Source organism: Cervus elaphus, chromosome 18 (genome assembly GCF_910594005.1).
Source record: "Cervus elaphus chromosome 18, mCerEla1.1, whole genome shotgun sequence".
In the NCBI taxonomy this organism is placed as follows: domain Eukaryota; kingdom Metazoa; phylum Chordata; class Mammalia; order Artiodactyla; family Cervidae; genus Cervus; species Cervus elaphus.
In genome coordinates, this window is record NC_057832.1 from 119,197,768 (window position 1) to 119,212,651 (window position 14,884).

At 51.2% G+C, this 14,884-nt stretch overlaps 1 protein-coding gene across 6 annotated transcripts in view; it reads right to left on the reverse strand.

Annotated features, from left to right (window-relative positions):
* PRKAG2 (protein kinase AMP-activated non-catalytic subunit gamma 2) overlaps positions 1 to 14,884 on the reverse strand; it is a 293,387-nt gene that overhangs the window by 95,679 nt on the left and 182,824 nt on the right. For all 6 annotated transcript variants that reach the window (XM_043873272.1, XM_043873274.1, XM_043873273.1 and 3 more), the window contains one exon: positions 9,006 to 9,217. In XM_043873272.1, coding sequence (XP_043729207.1) covers positions 9,006 to 9,217 — 212 coding nt within the window. The remainder of the gene's footprint in view (positions 1 to 9,005; positions 9,218 to 14,884) is intronic.

Sequence of the window (14,884 nt, forward strand, 5' to 3'; positions counted from 1 at the left end):
CTGGATGCTGGGAACCTGCCAACAGGCAACCCTCAACTACTAGCAAGGACAGTCCTTGGCTAGAGAGGGCTGCCTTGCCTGGGGTCGAGCCTCTTCCAGGACAGCTGCCATCTAACGGCCGGTGATGAGCGTGTAAAGGTCTGGCTCCTTCGGTCCAACTTGGGGTCACTGGGAGGTGCTCCCCGAGGTCTGGGGAGGACTGTGTTGAGACGGCACCACATTGTAGCTTCTCTCTCTGCCCATCCTCCTCCCTCCTTCCTCCCACAGGTGTCAATCCTCAGAGGACAGCCCGATAAACATCCTGCACAGGAATCTCTACCGTAGAGCCTCTGTTTCTCCAGGAACACAAACTGCAGCAGTCTGCTTAACAGGAAGTGACTCTCAGCGAGGTACGGCATCTAAATTAGACTCCTTAAATATAGATACATGAGCCTTTAGACTCAAGCATGTCACATGTTCACCTGCAGACCCAGCTGCTGGAATCAAGGGATAAGAAAGAAGGTAGATTTCAGAACTGGCCCGCACCCTGTGTCCACTTCCCCTGCCGTGTGATGGTCACTTCTGATGTGCTCTGTCGGCCAAAGGAATCCACAGGCCCAGACCCAAGGGGAGAGGACATAGGTTCTACCCCAGGATGGGAGGGGCTACAGAGCCCCGATTCTGAGTCCAGCCTCAGGAAGCCTTGGATGGACCTCCCTGTCGTGGGGAGCCCCATCAAGGTCATGAGAGCACGCCCAGTCTACCCGACTGGAGGAGGAGACCGCAAGGAACAGACACAAGCTGTTCTGGCCGAGGCCACTCTGGTCCAGCCAGTCCCCAAGTGACCTGCTAAATGACCACAGATGGGTGAGTAAGCAGTCGGGGCCAGAAGGACACCCGGCCCCAACTGCTGACCCACAGGATGGTGAGCTAAATCAATGGCTGTTGTCTTAAGCGTGGGGGAGGTTTGTTATGCAGCAGTGGGCAAGCGGATGCAGGACCCAACCTTGCTGGCCACGGGAATCGAGCAGGCAGGAGAAGAGGGAATCAGAGACTCCAGGCTGCAGCAGGTGTCCTGGGGTCCTTGGCCCTGGCAGGCTGGGACTCCAGGCTGCGGCAGGGGGCTGCTGCTAATGGCCCAAACCTGCAGCCTCCTTACAGGACTGTCCTGTAAGCATCATCCCAGCTGGCAGGTGCATTTTCCTCACCCAGGGTATCCCAGAGCTGACGGCAACCATTCCACTAAAGAGGGGGACTTCCCTGGTGGTCCAGTGACTAAGACTCCACACTCCCAGTGCAAAGGGCCTGGGTTCAATCCCTGGTCAGGGAACTAGACCCCACATGCTGCAACTTAAGAGCCCATGTTCCACAACTAAGACCTGGCACGGCCAAATAAATAAAAATAAATATTTTTTAAAAAAAGCTATAAAAGCCCAGCTTCCTCGCCTCGAGGCAGAGCACCTCCAGGGGCAGTTCACACCACAGAGCTCCCCTGTCAAACAGCCGAGGCTCAGCTTCATCTGAAGCCACACCGTTGCTTTGCCCCTTCCCTTCCCGGCTCCTTAGACTTTTCTTCTGAGAGCTCTCTGTAATGAATAAACAGGCTTGCACCTGAAGCCCCGTCTCAGGCTCTGCTTCTAGGGACTCTGATTCGAGACACAAGTCAAGGGTGAAATTCCATAGAAGAAAACAGGGGGCGCATGGAGTGACTGCTGCAGAAAGGAAATTGGGTAAGTACCGATCACTATAACGCCTGCACATCAAATTTTCTACCCCCTAAAAGACGTCTCTTCCTTTGGTGGATGGTTTAGTCGCTAAGTCGTGTCTGACTCTTTGCGACCTCATGGACTGTAGCCCACCAGGCTCCTCTGTCCATGGGATTCTCCAGGCAAGAATACTGAAGCCATGCCCTCCTCCAGGGGATCTTCCCCACCCAGGGGTGGAACCTGAGTCTCCTGCACTGGCAGGTGGGTTCTTTACCACTGAGGCACCAGGGATTCCTGATTCTTCCTTTGGTTCAAGACAAATACCCCGTCACATGCTCCCACCTCCTAAGAAAATTCACCTGTTTCCTTCACAAGCACAGACGGCATGCTTGCTTTTCCCCTTCTTTTTTTTTTTTTTTAAGCCATGCTTTGGTATGTGACATCTTAGTTCTCTGATCAGGAATCAAACCCACACCTCCTGCATTGGAAGTCTTAACCACTGGACCACCAGGGAAGTCCCTCCTTCTATCTTTAACTGCTCGCTTCCTACTAACCCTATCCCTCTTGGTGTTTAAATCTATTCCCCTTTAAGAGAACAAACCATCACCTTCATTCTTCCAGCTGTAGCCCCGTCTCCTCCCCTTCGAAGCCAGGATCCTGGAAAGAGTTTTCTACACTAAGGCCTCCATGTCTTCAGCTCTTAATCGTTCACCCACATCACAAGGCATCCGCTCCTGACCTTGCCATTGGAAGTACTCCTGCCAAGGTTACAGATGACCTCAGTCCTTATGTCCCACGACCAGGACCGTCACTGACCACGCCCTCCAAATGCATGATACACCATGAAACACAGTCCTTGTGCTTCCATGATGCTGTGTTTGCCTGGTTTTCTGCCTATCTTCCAGGCAATTCAGAATCCTTTCCTTTGTCTGTCCTTCAAATACCCACGTTTTTCTGGCTCTCTTCTCATCTGTGATACATCTCTCTGGATTATTTCATCTATTATCATGGCATAAGTTACTATTTACGTTCTGATGATTAAAAAAATCTTAATTTCCAGGAGAGTTCCCTGGTTGCCTAGTGCTTAGGGCTTTCACTGCTAGGGCCCAGGTTCAATCCCTGGTCGGGGAACTGAGATCTTGCAAGCTGTGTGGTACAGCCAACAGATAAATAAATAAAAACAAATAAGCAGAAATCTTAATTTCTAGATCCAGATTCACACATCCAGTGGCCCTTTGGACACCTCCATTTAATTATCCCCTGGGGACCTTGTTGTACCACCACCAGTTAACACACGTGTGTGTGCACTTATACACGTACACACCTGCACACAGCCTGTCTCCTCCTCTGTTCCCTATCCCAGAAAATGCAACTGCCATCCATCCAGTTTCCCAAGGCAAAATCTTTGGACGCATCCTTGATTCTTCTCTTTTGTCCCCTCAACTAATCAATCGCTGCATACCAAATCCATTTCAACCTGACCTCTTAAATAGCTCTCTACATTTTAACACCAGTCCCCTCCCCTTTCCACCGTCAGCTGCCACCAGGCCCAGATCATTTCACACAGCATCTCATCTGAACTCCTGCTGTACCCACATCCGGTCTCATTTCCACACCCAACCACGGGGACATCAAGATGCAGAGTTGATTGTTGCTCTCTGCTTCTGAAGAAAATTTCCACTTCCTTCCTCCAGGATTGGCTTTTCCACTCCCTAAGACTGGACTAGGAATTTTCTCCCATGCACAGTTTCTATCAAATTCTATTATAACTATTTATCTGTCTATACCCCCTTCCCCAGTTGGGCTTCCCAGGTGGCTCAGTGGTAAAGAATCCACCTGCAATGTAGGAGGCACAAGTTTGATCCCTGGGTCAAGAAGATCCCCTGGAGAAGGAACCAGCAACCCGCTCCAGTATTCCTGCCTGGGAAATCCTATGGACAGAGGAGCCTGGTGGGCTACAGTCCATGGGGTCACAAAAAGTTGGACATGACGGAGAGACTAAACAGAGATAAAATCTCCTTCCTTTTGTTCAGTGAAAGTCACTCAGTTGTGTCTGACTCTTTGTGACTCTACAGACTGAGCCCGCCAAGCTCCTCTGTCCATGGACTTCTCCAGGCCAGAATACTGGAGTGAGTAGCCATTCCCTTCTCCAGGGGATCTTCCCAATCCAGGGATCGAACCCCGGTCTCCTGCATTGCAGATGGATTCTTTACCAGCTGAGCCACCAGGGAAGCCCAAGAATACTGGAGTGGGTAGCCTATCCCTTCTGCAGGGGATCTTTCCAACCCAGGGATAGAACCCAGGTCTCCAGTATTGCAGGCAGATTCTTTACCAGCTGAGCTACCAGAGAAACCCTTTGTTCAGTGAGTTCTGAGCTATTTATCAAACCCCTCCCAAGCATTAAGTGCTGCTAATAGATGAAGAGAACACCATCCCTGCCTCATGAGAGCTACTCACACACTTGTCAACCCATCAGCCTTCCCGAGCCCAGTGTCTGGCACCCAACAGTTGCTTAATAAATAGTTGCTGAGTAAATAAACGATAAAATGAGTACTTCTACAAAGACGAATTCATTGCCCTCATCCCCTTTCTAATTTTAGAATAAAATTCATGAGAACAAAGTTTATAAAAGTGATCTTCATGGTCGATGTTTACGGTAAGCGTCTTTTTATCCCAAAAGGCAGAGATAAATTATATCTAAATACTTTCAGGCGAATAGAAGCCTTTAAGCAGCTCACATTCCTCTATGAAGATTCTGCCGGTAACCAAATGCATGAAATCAGCCAAGTTTCTAAGGAATTTAGCACAAGAGGACATTCAACATAATCCAATTATAAATAAACATTTAGATGAACCCGAATCCATCACCAGCCCTCCTGCCAAGGGCTGCTGAAAGCAGAGACCAGAGCCAAACACAGCTGCAGGGGCTGTGACCAGTATGCTTGAAGGAGCCCCTGGAGGCCTTGGGTGATAAAACTTAAACATGATTAAGGCTCCTGTTTAATGTTCATAGCCAGTGGAACATTGTCTTCCAATTTGAAACATATCATTTCAAAACACAAGTGGGAAATCTCGGGTGATCACCCTGAATTTCTGAAGCTCAAACTTTATAAACATTGTACTGCTGACTGGATCATTTTTTTTTTTTAAATGTGGTAAAATATACATATGGGGCTTCCCGCGTAGCTCAGTTGGTAAAGAATCTGCCTGCAATGCAGGAGACCCTGGTTCAATTCCTGGGTCAGGAAGATCTGCTGGAGAAGGGATAGGCTACCCACTCCAGTGTTCTTGGGTTTCCCTTGTGGCTCAGCTGGTAAAGAATCCGTGGGCAATGCGGAGACCCCAGTTTGATTCCTGGGTTGGGAAGATCCCCTGGAGAAGGGAAAGTCTACCCACTCCAGGATTCTGGCCTGGAGAATTCCATGGACTGTACAGTCCATGGAGTTTAAAAGAGTCGGGTATGACTGAGTGACTTTCACTAGGCTCCTCTGTCCATGGGATTTCCCAGGCAAGAATACTGGGGTGGGTAGTCATTCCCTTCTCCAGGGGATCTACCCAACCCAGGCATTGAACCCAGGTCTCCTGCATTGCAGACAGATTCTTTGCCATCTAAGCCACCTTGGAAGCGCTGCTACTTCTTTGTACATTCATTCTATTAATTTCTGAGAGTTTGATATTGAAACTGCAACTAAGCATCTTTACTTAACAATTGTAATATATTGTGAAACTATATGTAACTTTGCTGTGTATTTACCAAGTTTCCTGTAAATGTGTTATCATATTACCATAGTTTAAAAAATAAAAAAGGTTAAAAAAATATATACTCACAATCAGGGGACAGGGAAGGGGTACTGAAAGCAGACTTAGAACGTCCTCTGAATTCTCTCTCATTTAAGCTGGGAAAGGCTGTGGGCTCGTTCTGCGCACAGAACTTCTGAAATCGTGGGAAAACCCCGTGTCTGAGCCTGCACCATCACTTCAAATGATCTAAAGCCCAAACAACCACCTCCTCTTCAAACCAGCGTCTCTTCTCCCGTGGGGCTGTCCTGTCAGTCATCCCGGGTCTGGGAGAAGAAGCCGATGCTTTGAACAGACTTCCTCCGTCCCGGCCTCTCTGGCGGTCACTCTTGGCTCCCTTTTCTGGTCCCCTCCTGGCTCCCTGTCAGGTCTCCGGGCCCGCCAGCCTCTCGGCAGGCTGGGCACACGGTGGAGGGCAGGAAGCCACGGAGATGCCAGGCTTCCTATCCCTCTGCCTTCAACGGCAGCTCAGGCCAGGGGCTGCTCCTCCTCTGCGGCCCCAGCTCCTTCCTGCCAGGCAGACACGCTGGTCCCACCTCCCACCTGACGGGGTCCCCTCCCATCCCTCCAGCCCAAGGGGAGTAGTAGCTCCCTGCTTTTGATAACGTTCAGTTACCTCATGATCCCTTTTTTCTGGACACATTTGTTCTTGAATCTCTATGACCAAGTCTCTTCGCTAAATGCCCGGGACAACAGGAACCTCAAGATCTCTTCTCATTCACACCCAAGTTCACAGATGACCTTCCTTCTGGGCCCTGAGTGCTAAGGGGCCTCCTGGTCTTCCCGTCTCCAAGCTCCACCAGATCACCAGCGCCCCCCAGACAGCACCCCCACAGTTTCCCTGCCAGCTCCTACCCCAAGCTACAGTCACACTCCTTCCAGAAGGCCCTATCTCCACCTCTCCTGCTGATTTGAACCCTACAGTCACCCAAGTCTTCCTTCCTTACCCTCATCGTATTTCCCCCTTCCCACCCCCCTGCAGTGTGGACTATTTGTTTCCCACCTGATCCCCACCCAATCTACTTGCCGCTTTGATTTAACTGCTTTATCTGAGTGTTATTCTGTTCCCAGTAAGACTGTAAGCCCTAGAGGGCAGAGACAATACCTTACATTATATCCCTCAGCACTTAAAACAATACTCTGCTAAGCTTACATCTAATAAAGTAATCATTGGACAAACAAGGAGAAGACTCATGGTAGGTTCTCTGCCAGACTAACACATCTTCTTTCTTCCCAAAGGCAGCAACTGTTATGATTAGATGGTGTCCCCCCAAAAGCTTTGTGAGGTCCTGACCAACGATACCCACGAAATGCCACCTTGTTTGGAAATTGGGTCTTTTCAGAGGTAATTAAGTTACGAAGAGGTCATCCTGGGATTTCCCTGGTGGTCCAGTGGCTAAGACTCTGTGCTCCTAATGTCGGGGGGCTGGGTTCAACTCCTGATCAGGAAACTATATTTTACATGCCACAACAAAGACTCGGGGCAGCCAAATACATAAATAGTTTTTAAAAAGCCGGGCTTCTCTGGTGGTCCAGCTGTTAAGAACCTGCCTGCCGATGCAGAGGACACGGGTTCAATCCCTGGTCCAGGAAGATCCCACATGCCTCGGGGCAACTAAAGGCCGTGTGCTGCAACTATAGAACTCTAGAGACCGCACTCCACAACAAGAGAAGTCACCGCAATGAGAAGCCGACACACCACAACGAAGAGCAGCCTCCTCTCACAGCAACTAGAGAAAGCCCTCGTGCAGCAACAAAGACCCAGCACAGACAAAAATAAAGAAATAAATATTAAAAAAAGAAAATTCTAGGGACTTCCCTGGCGGTTCAGTGGTTAAGAGTCTGCACTCCCAACGCAGGTGACCTGGGTTCAATTCCTGGTCAGGGAACTAGATCCCACATCCCCCAACTAAGACCTGGCGTAGCCAAGGATATATCTATCTATGTATAAAGCAGTCATACTGAGGTAGTATCAGTTGTTCAGTTGTGTCTGACTCTTTGGGCTATAGCCCAAAGACCCATGGACTGTAGCCCACCAGGCTCTTCTGTTCATGGGATTCTCCAGGCAAGAATACTGCAGTGAGTTGGCATTCCTGTCTCTGGGGGACCTTTCCAATCCAGGGATCGAACCCACGTCTCCTGCAATGCTGGCAGGTTCTTTGCCGTCTGAGGCACCAGGTTGGACCCTAATCCAATATGAGTGAAGTTCCTATAAGAGGAAAATCTGGACACAAACAGAGTTCGAAGAAAGACAGCATGTGAAGATGCAAGCATAGACGGGAAGAAAGCTGCCACAAACCAAGAAAACCCTGGGGCTCCTGGAAGCTGGGCAGACAAGGAAGGCTCCCCCCTGCTGCCCCCTGAGACTTCGGTGAGCACACGGTCCTGCCAAAACCTTGATTTCAGGCTCCCAGCCTCCAGAACATGAGATGATGGCTTCATGTTGTTTCAAGCCCCCCAGTTTGTGCCCCTTTGTTATAGCAGCTGCTGGAAATTAACACCACACCGAACAGACTGGTTACATCCATACGCAAAGACTTCAGTGATACGGTTTTTATATCCTTGTTAGGTATAGGAATGATAGTTCATGTCTGTGGTCCCAACATGAACTAGAAGCGGTGATGGTGGTCCCCACACTTCAGGCCCACGGTGTTAAAATGCAGAGTGTTTAAGTGCTGCCATTAAGCCAGCTCCTCCATTCATATCCACTAGTCCTGATCCTCTGAAGGATGCAAAGACACCTGTTTCACCAACCCACTCTGCTTTGAAAGGCTCACCTTTCCAAGACTGCTTCCCAAGTCAAATGATGTCAGACTCTAAATCTTAAAAAGCTAGAATAAAATTTCTATAAAAAAACTATTTTTTTTGCTTTGCCTAGGACTTTTTACTTTAGTATCCCAATCACGACAAATTCAAATAAAGCTTTTAACAACTGATTTTTAAAAAGAAGCTAAAAGAGCAAAAAAGTTTTCCTGGCCATGTTCCAGAAGCTACTGTTCATTTGATTTCCACTTGCCTATTGTGCTCTTATGAGAGTCCCTTGAACTGCAGGGAGATCAAACCAGGCAATCCTAAAGGAAATCAACCCTGAATATTCATTGGAAGGACTGATGCTGAAGCTGAAGCTCCAATACCTTGGCTATCTGATGCAAAGAGCCGACTCACTGGAAAAGACCCTGATGCTGAGAAAGACTGAAGGCAGAAGGAGAAGGGGACGACAGAGGATGAGATGGTTGGGTAGCATCAACTACTCAATGGACAAGTCTGAGCAAGCTCCAGGAGATGGTGAAGGACAGGGAAGCCTGGTGTGATACAGCCCATGGGGTCACAAAGAGTCAAACACAACTTAGCAACCGAACAACAACAGCAATGGTGCTCTTGCTACTTTTTTCTTCGTTTGTGATTTATGATAAAATACACCCAAGATGTCAGGAGTGCCCAGCCTTAGCTTCAGCTATATCCAGACTCTGCCCTCCCTCCCACGCCCGATGGCCTGGCCCCCAGGAGGAGGCCCAGACTTACAGATTTGGAGGGAGAAGGATGTGTCGGCGATGCTGACGGAGGCCTGGCTGCACTCTGGAAGGAGGACGGGCTGAACCTCTGGCCTGTGTCCAGAGGCGAAGAGGAGGCATAGATGCGATTTTCCAGTCGCTCAGGCTCGTGCTTGTAGGACTCGAGAGGGAACATGTGCTGCTTGGCCACTTGGGTGGGTGTCGACGGAGAGGAAGAGAGGCCTGGGGTAGAAGAGGAACCACAAAGGGCATGAGCGATTTGCTGACATGGAGGAAAGGGCTCCCAGCTGCAAGTGCTGAGAGTCTCACACGGCAAGAATCTAAATGATTCAATTCTGAATGTTGGGGACAAGCTTGCCTACAATACTTCTAATCCCTTAGAATTGATTGTGTCCAGAAATCCCCGCCCCACCCAACCTGAGTCGTGGGCAGAGTCCCCCTTGCTGTGACAGGGACAGTTCAGAAGTTGTTGGGTGATAAGATGTACACACACTTACCGGACGTGATTTTCAAGTTTAGTCCAAGACTATGGGATCTCCCCTCCCTCCCCTACAAAGCATGGTGCCGAGAGCATGTGGAGTGGAGCCCGTAGTCCTTGGGATAAGACATGAGGAAGTTCATATTCAGCAGAGATGAAGGTCAGAAGTCACATAACTACACCAAGGACCAGACCAGACACTCTGTTATTGTCAAAATGTGTGATGTGAAAACCGCCACTGTGGCTGTGCAAAGAGCTAGAATCACTGTGAAGAGGATCGCTGGGGTGGCTTTGGGAAGGAGAGGTCTTGCGGAGTGAGGACTTGGATAGGACTGGAACCAGGAAGAAGTGGGGTGGGTGGGATGCGGGGGACAAGGAACTGGCAGGAGACCCGGACACGAATCTGCCCAGAGTGAGAGGCTGTCCACGTCCAGAGGACTTGTGCAATCCTGGAGGCCTGTCTGAGGCAGGCGGTTGTCACTCACACCTGTCTGATTACACTGTAAGATCATAGTTACGGCTGAACGGAGTCCCCCAAACAGATATGTTAAAGTCCGAACCCCCGGTACCTACGAATGTGACCTTATTTGGAAATAGATCTTTGTAGACAGAATCGAGCTGAGATTATACTGAAACAGGCTGGACTCTCAACCCCATGTGTAGTGCCCTTATAAGGGGAGAAGACACAAACACTCACAGAGGAGACGGCCACGTGACGACGGAGGCAGACACTGGGGTGACGTCTCCATGAGCCGAGGCAAGCCAGCAACCATCAGACGCTAGAAGACTGGAGGAGGGTGGTCAAAAGGCCCAGACTCCCAGTCATCAGATAACTAACTGCCAGGGACGCAATGTACAAAATGATGGCCGTAGTTAACACGGCTGTATGACACGCAGGAACGTCGGGAGAACTCCTAAGAGCTCTCTCATCACAAGCAGAAAGCTCTTCTCCTTTTTCATTTCTTTTTCCTGTTTCTGTAGAGATGGGGGATGTTAGCTCACCCACTGTGATCATCATTTCACAACACGAGAAATTCAAAGTATCATGCTGTATGCCTTAAACATACACAGTGATGCACATCAATCATTTATCAATAAAACTGGAAAAAGGAAGCTAGAGGCAGCAAGGTGGGAGGCTATTCAGAGTCTCAGAGGGGGTGTGGTCCTGCTGACACGTTGGTTCAGACTTCCAGCCGCCGGAATTACGAGAGAATAAACTCCTGTGGATTTACGCCACCCAGTTTGGGCTACTTTGTTATGGAAGCTCCAGGAAACAATACAATAATGCTGCCTGATATTGATTTGTTTCCAAGAGAGGGGGACTCTGGATTTGGGTCCAGTCTCTCACATTTATAGGTAACTGAATACAATTTTTAAATTATTCAAAAATACAACAGGCATGCAAGCCAAAGACGTCAGTAAACATGGGCCAGGGGCCACCCTCTTGCTCCCTCTGACCTTGACAAAGACGGATCGGCCTACAAGCCACGAGCCTACCCTGTGCTGCTCTGTACCCCGTCCAGACTCCTCCGCTCGCCAGCCCTGGGCACCTGTGTTCCTTCTGCTTCCGTCCTCACCCCCTAGACCACCTCCCGATTCCTCCCACCCCCACTCCTGACTCTGCGGCCCTATGAGCCTCAGCCCATCTCATCTGTTCCGGGCCTACAGGTGAACAACAGGCTGCTTCACGCCAAACCAAACCAGGTGAAAGCAGGTGAGCTTCTCGTGCGTGCTGAGTTGCTCAGTCATGTCCAGCTCTGTGACCCCGCGGACCGCAGCCCGCCAGGCTCCTCTGTCCATAGGATTCTCCAGGCAAGAACAGGAGAGGAGATTGCCATTTCCTCCTCCAGGGGATCTTCCCGACCCAGGGGTTGAATCGTGTCTCCTGCACCGGCAGGCGGGCCACCTGGGAAGCATGCGTAAGCTGCTCCTCCCGCCCCCATTCATCATCTGCCCGCGCTAGTCCAGGCGGGGGGCAGGTGCGTGGTCAGTGTCCTCACCCAACAGGCAGGGAGACCAGAGGGGGCGGGGCCAAGGCTCAAGCCTTCCCTCCCATACTTCCTAGACGGGAGCACTGGGAGTAACCAGGTCACTTTCCAGGGACCCCCTTGTCCCAGGAGCCACCACGCCAAGCAGTCCCCAGGCTGACCAGGGAGGAGCTCCAGGGAAAGCAGGATACCCACTGTGGATGTGGGTATCATCCACAGTCCGCGAGGAGACAGGGTCCAGGTGGACCGACCGGGAGAAGGAAGCCCCTGTGCTGTCCTGTGTGTGGACGCCCTCGGGCCCCAGGGGTGGTGGCGTGTCCTTCACTGGCTGCAGCGATGTGGCCTGGGGTGGACCGGCTCCCAGGGCCACGGTGGTCCATTGAGAAGTGTCACGGTCCCTGCTCCCCACTCCGGCCCAGGCCCCTGGACACAAGGCCCTTCCTGTGTCTCTCTGGGGTGTCTCCTGCACTCTGGGGTGTGTGCTGGAGAACTGATGGGGGGTCTCCATGGAAAGGATGGAGGGCAGGACCACTCCCTCCAGGCTTCCCCAACGCCCCCCACTTCCCCTTCTCTCCCTGAGATGCTGTCCCGCTTAGACTGGACTGGGCTTATCCAGTCCTCAGGATAAGCCTCCCCCGCCCACTGCAGGGGGACTTTCAGGGCTGGCGGAACTCCTGGCTAGTTCTTTGAGACAACGTGTTCCCTTCTCAAGTGTAAGGAGTTAGAAGGCGCTCCTTAAAGCCTAGATGGTGGCTTCTGTGTCCCCTGGGGCTTGTCCCACGTGAGCATGGGATGAATGTGACAGGGTCCCCACAGAGGACAAGAGGGACATTCAGAGGACGCGCCCTCGACACAGCCGTGCGGAGCTGCCCACGCTGAGGAGAAGATGGCAGACTTGCCATCCGGAGGTGGAAACAGGGGAACTGAAGGGAACTCGTGGCCCTCAAGAAAGCTTCTCTCATGGAACTCTTTCTAACGTCAAGAGGTTCGTCGTCCACCTTCCACCTGGCCTTCCTGAGGGCTCTCCTCCCTTCCCAGAGGAGGTGAGTCCTGTGGGGGATACAGGATGATACCTGGACTTCAGAGCTGGGAGCAGGAGTCGTGGGGGAGGAGACAGGTAACATGATGTGCGGGTTAGGAATGTGTGTAGCTTAGGACACAGGGCAAGAACTCTGCTAGAACCCCAAACATGCACCTTCTCTGCACCGCAACCTGCTGTACCTCTCAGGGTAGAGTCTTACGATACCATCTTACTGGTCACAAAGTACTGGATACACTCTTGCTTCCTTTGCTCCCCCATCCCCAAGAGAGAGGGGGCGGGTTGACGACCCTACTTCCCAGGTGAAGAAACTGGGGACTAGAGAAATCACTCACTGGTGTGAGTGAATGGCAGAGGTCCCATTTTGCTACAATGACACTGGGAAATCATCCAGAGAAAGAACACAAAGACTTAGAATCACACTTTGGGGGCGTGAATCACCCTTCCAGAAAGTGGGGTTTCAGAGGCTAAGAGGAGGGGGAGCTTGGGAAGCTTGAGTGCCTGGAGGGAAGGTGGGATTGCTGTCGGAGGGGAGCGGGGCGGCCTTGTGGGGTGGGGATGGGCTCCTTCAAAGAGGTTTTCTCTTCCGTGCCAGCCAGAAAGAGCAGAGAGAATTTCAACAGAGAGAGTCTTCTGATCACATTTATGCCCCTTCTCCTGGTGGCTCAGATAGTAGAGTATCCGCCTATAATGCAGGAGACCTGGTTTCCATCCCTGGGTTGGGAAGATCCCCTGGAGGAGGAAATGGCAACCCACTCCAGTATCCTTGCCTGGAGAATCCCAGGGACAGAGGAGCCTGGCGGGCTACAGTCCATGGGGATGCAAAGAGTCGGACACCACTGAACAGCTAACACTTTCACTCACTTTCACCAGTGAGGGGAAAACTGTCTAATGGAAGGAAGGAAGAGGGTGGGTAAGAATGATACTCCTAACTTTTTTCCCCCTTTTTTGAATATTGGTGACACCATTCATAAAGAGGAAAATGGGGCGATGCTGACACAATCCTCCATTACCATCAAACAGACCGATTTATTTTCTAAATTGTAAGATAAACTGCCAAGCTCGGACTTCCAGGAGAAGCCCGTGTCTGAATGGCCAGCAGCTCTGGGCCAGGTCAAGGTGCAGCGGACGAGTCCCACCTTCCAGCCTGGTTGGAAGAAATGGGACAGGCCCCAAACCCAAACGCATGGCAACAGTACCACGCGGTGAGCGCTAAGAGTCAAGCGCCCGAAAGCCCAGAGCAGGGGGAGCTCAGGGAGGAGGCTGGAGGGGCGGGGAGGCCCCACGGAAACACCGGGCAGGGCTCGACTCGAGAAGGAAGCGGATCGGACCCCATGAGGCGGCTTTCAAAGGGGCCCAGACGGGACAGGGCTGTGGTGACATAACTGAGAAGCCCCGACAGGCTCCCCCGTCCTGCTCTTCTGGGAAGGCGCTCCCGCCCTCCCCCGGCCCTCGAGGACTTTGTTTGCCCTGCCATCACCTCCGAGACTGAACAATGCCCCTGCGTCTCCCGGGGCCGCAGCCAGGGCCAGTGAATAGGCCCAGTGAGTGAACAGAGGCGACGCCTGGCAGCCACACCAGACACCAGGGAGCCACGAGCTGGTGGTGACTTCACGGGGCCGGGCCACGCCGGCCTGAGCCGCGCCTGGAGAGGAGGGGAGACAGGAGAATGGCAGGGCCGCTGGAAGGAAGTGAACAAGGGCAGCAGAAGGGTGCAGAGGAGAGCCCTGGATTTCGGGAGCCTCAAGTTCTAGGCCTAGTTTCACCACTCACTAGCCAACCCCCTGCTTGGTTTTAAAAAAAAAAAAAAAAAAAAAAGCCAGGTTGACCAGATGACTGTGTGGTGTGCCTCCCCCCACCCCCCACACGTGGTGTTCCCCTTCCCCTGCAGGGCAGCACCAAATTTCCTCATGCATATGGTCTGAAATACCCAGAAACATATAATACCAAAATGAAAAAATTTGTTTTCTTCCTGATCTTAAATGTCCTTGCTGACCATTGTCCCAACAGCCTGGAGTGAGAAGCACAAGTTTTCGATTTACCTCGAGTGGCGGTTTGCTAACATGTGGCCTTTAAAATAACTAACGACCCATCCCAGAGATGAGGGACAACAACAATGTTAGTTCTTCCTAACATTTAAAAAAAAATTTATTCAGTTATCATAGTACTACTTTCATTTATTTATTTGTTGTTGGCGGGGCTGGGTTTTCGTTGCTGTGTGCGTTTTTCTCAGTTGTGGCATCCAGGACTACTCTGTTGCACAACATGGGCCTCCTGTTGCGGTGGCTTCTCGAGTTGTGGCTTGTGGGCTTAACTAGAGCATGTGGGCTCTTCCTGGACCAGGGATTGAACCCTGGTCTTGCACTGGCGGGCGGGTTCTTTAC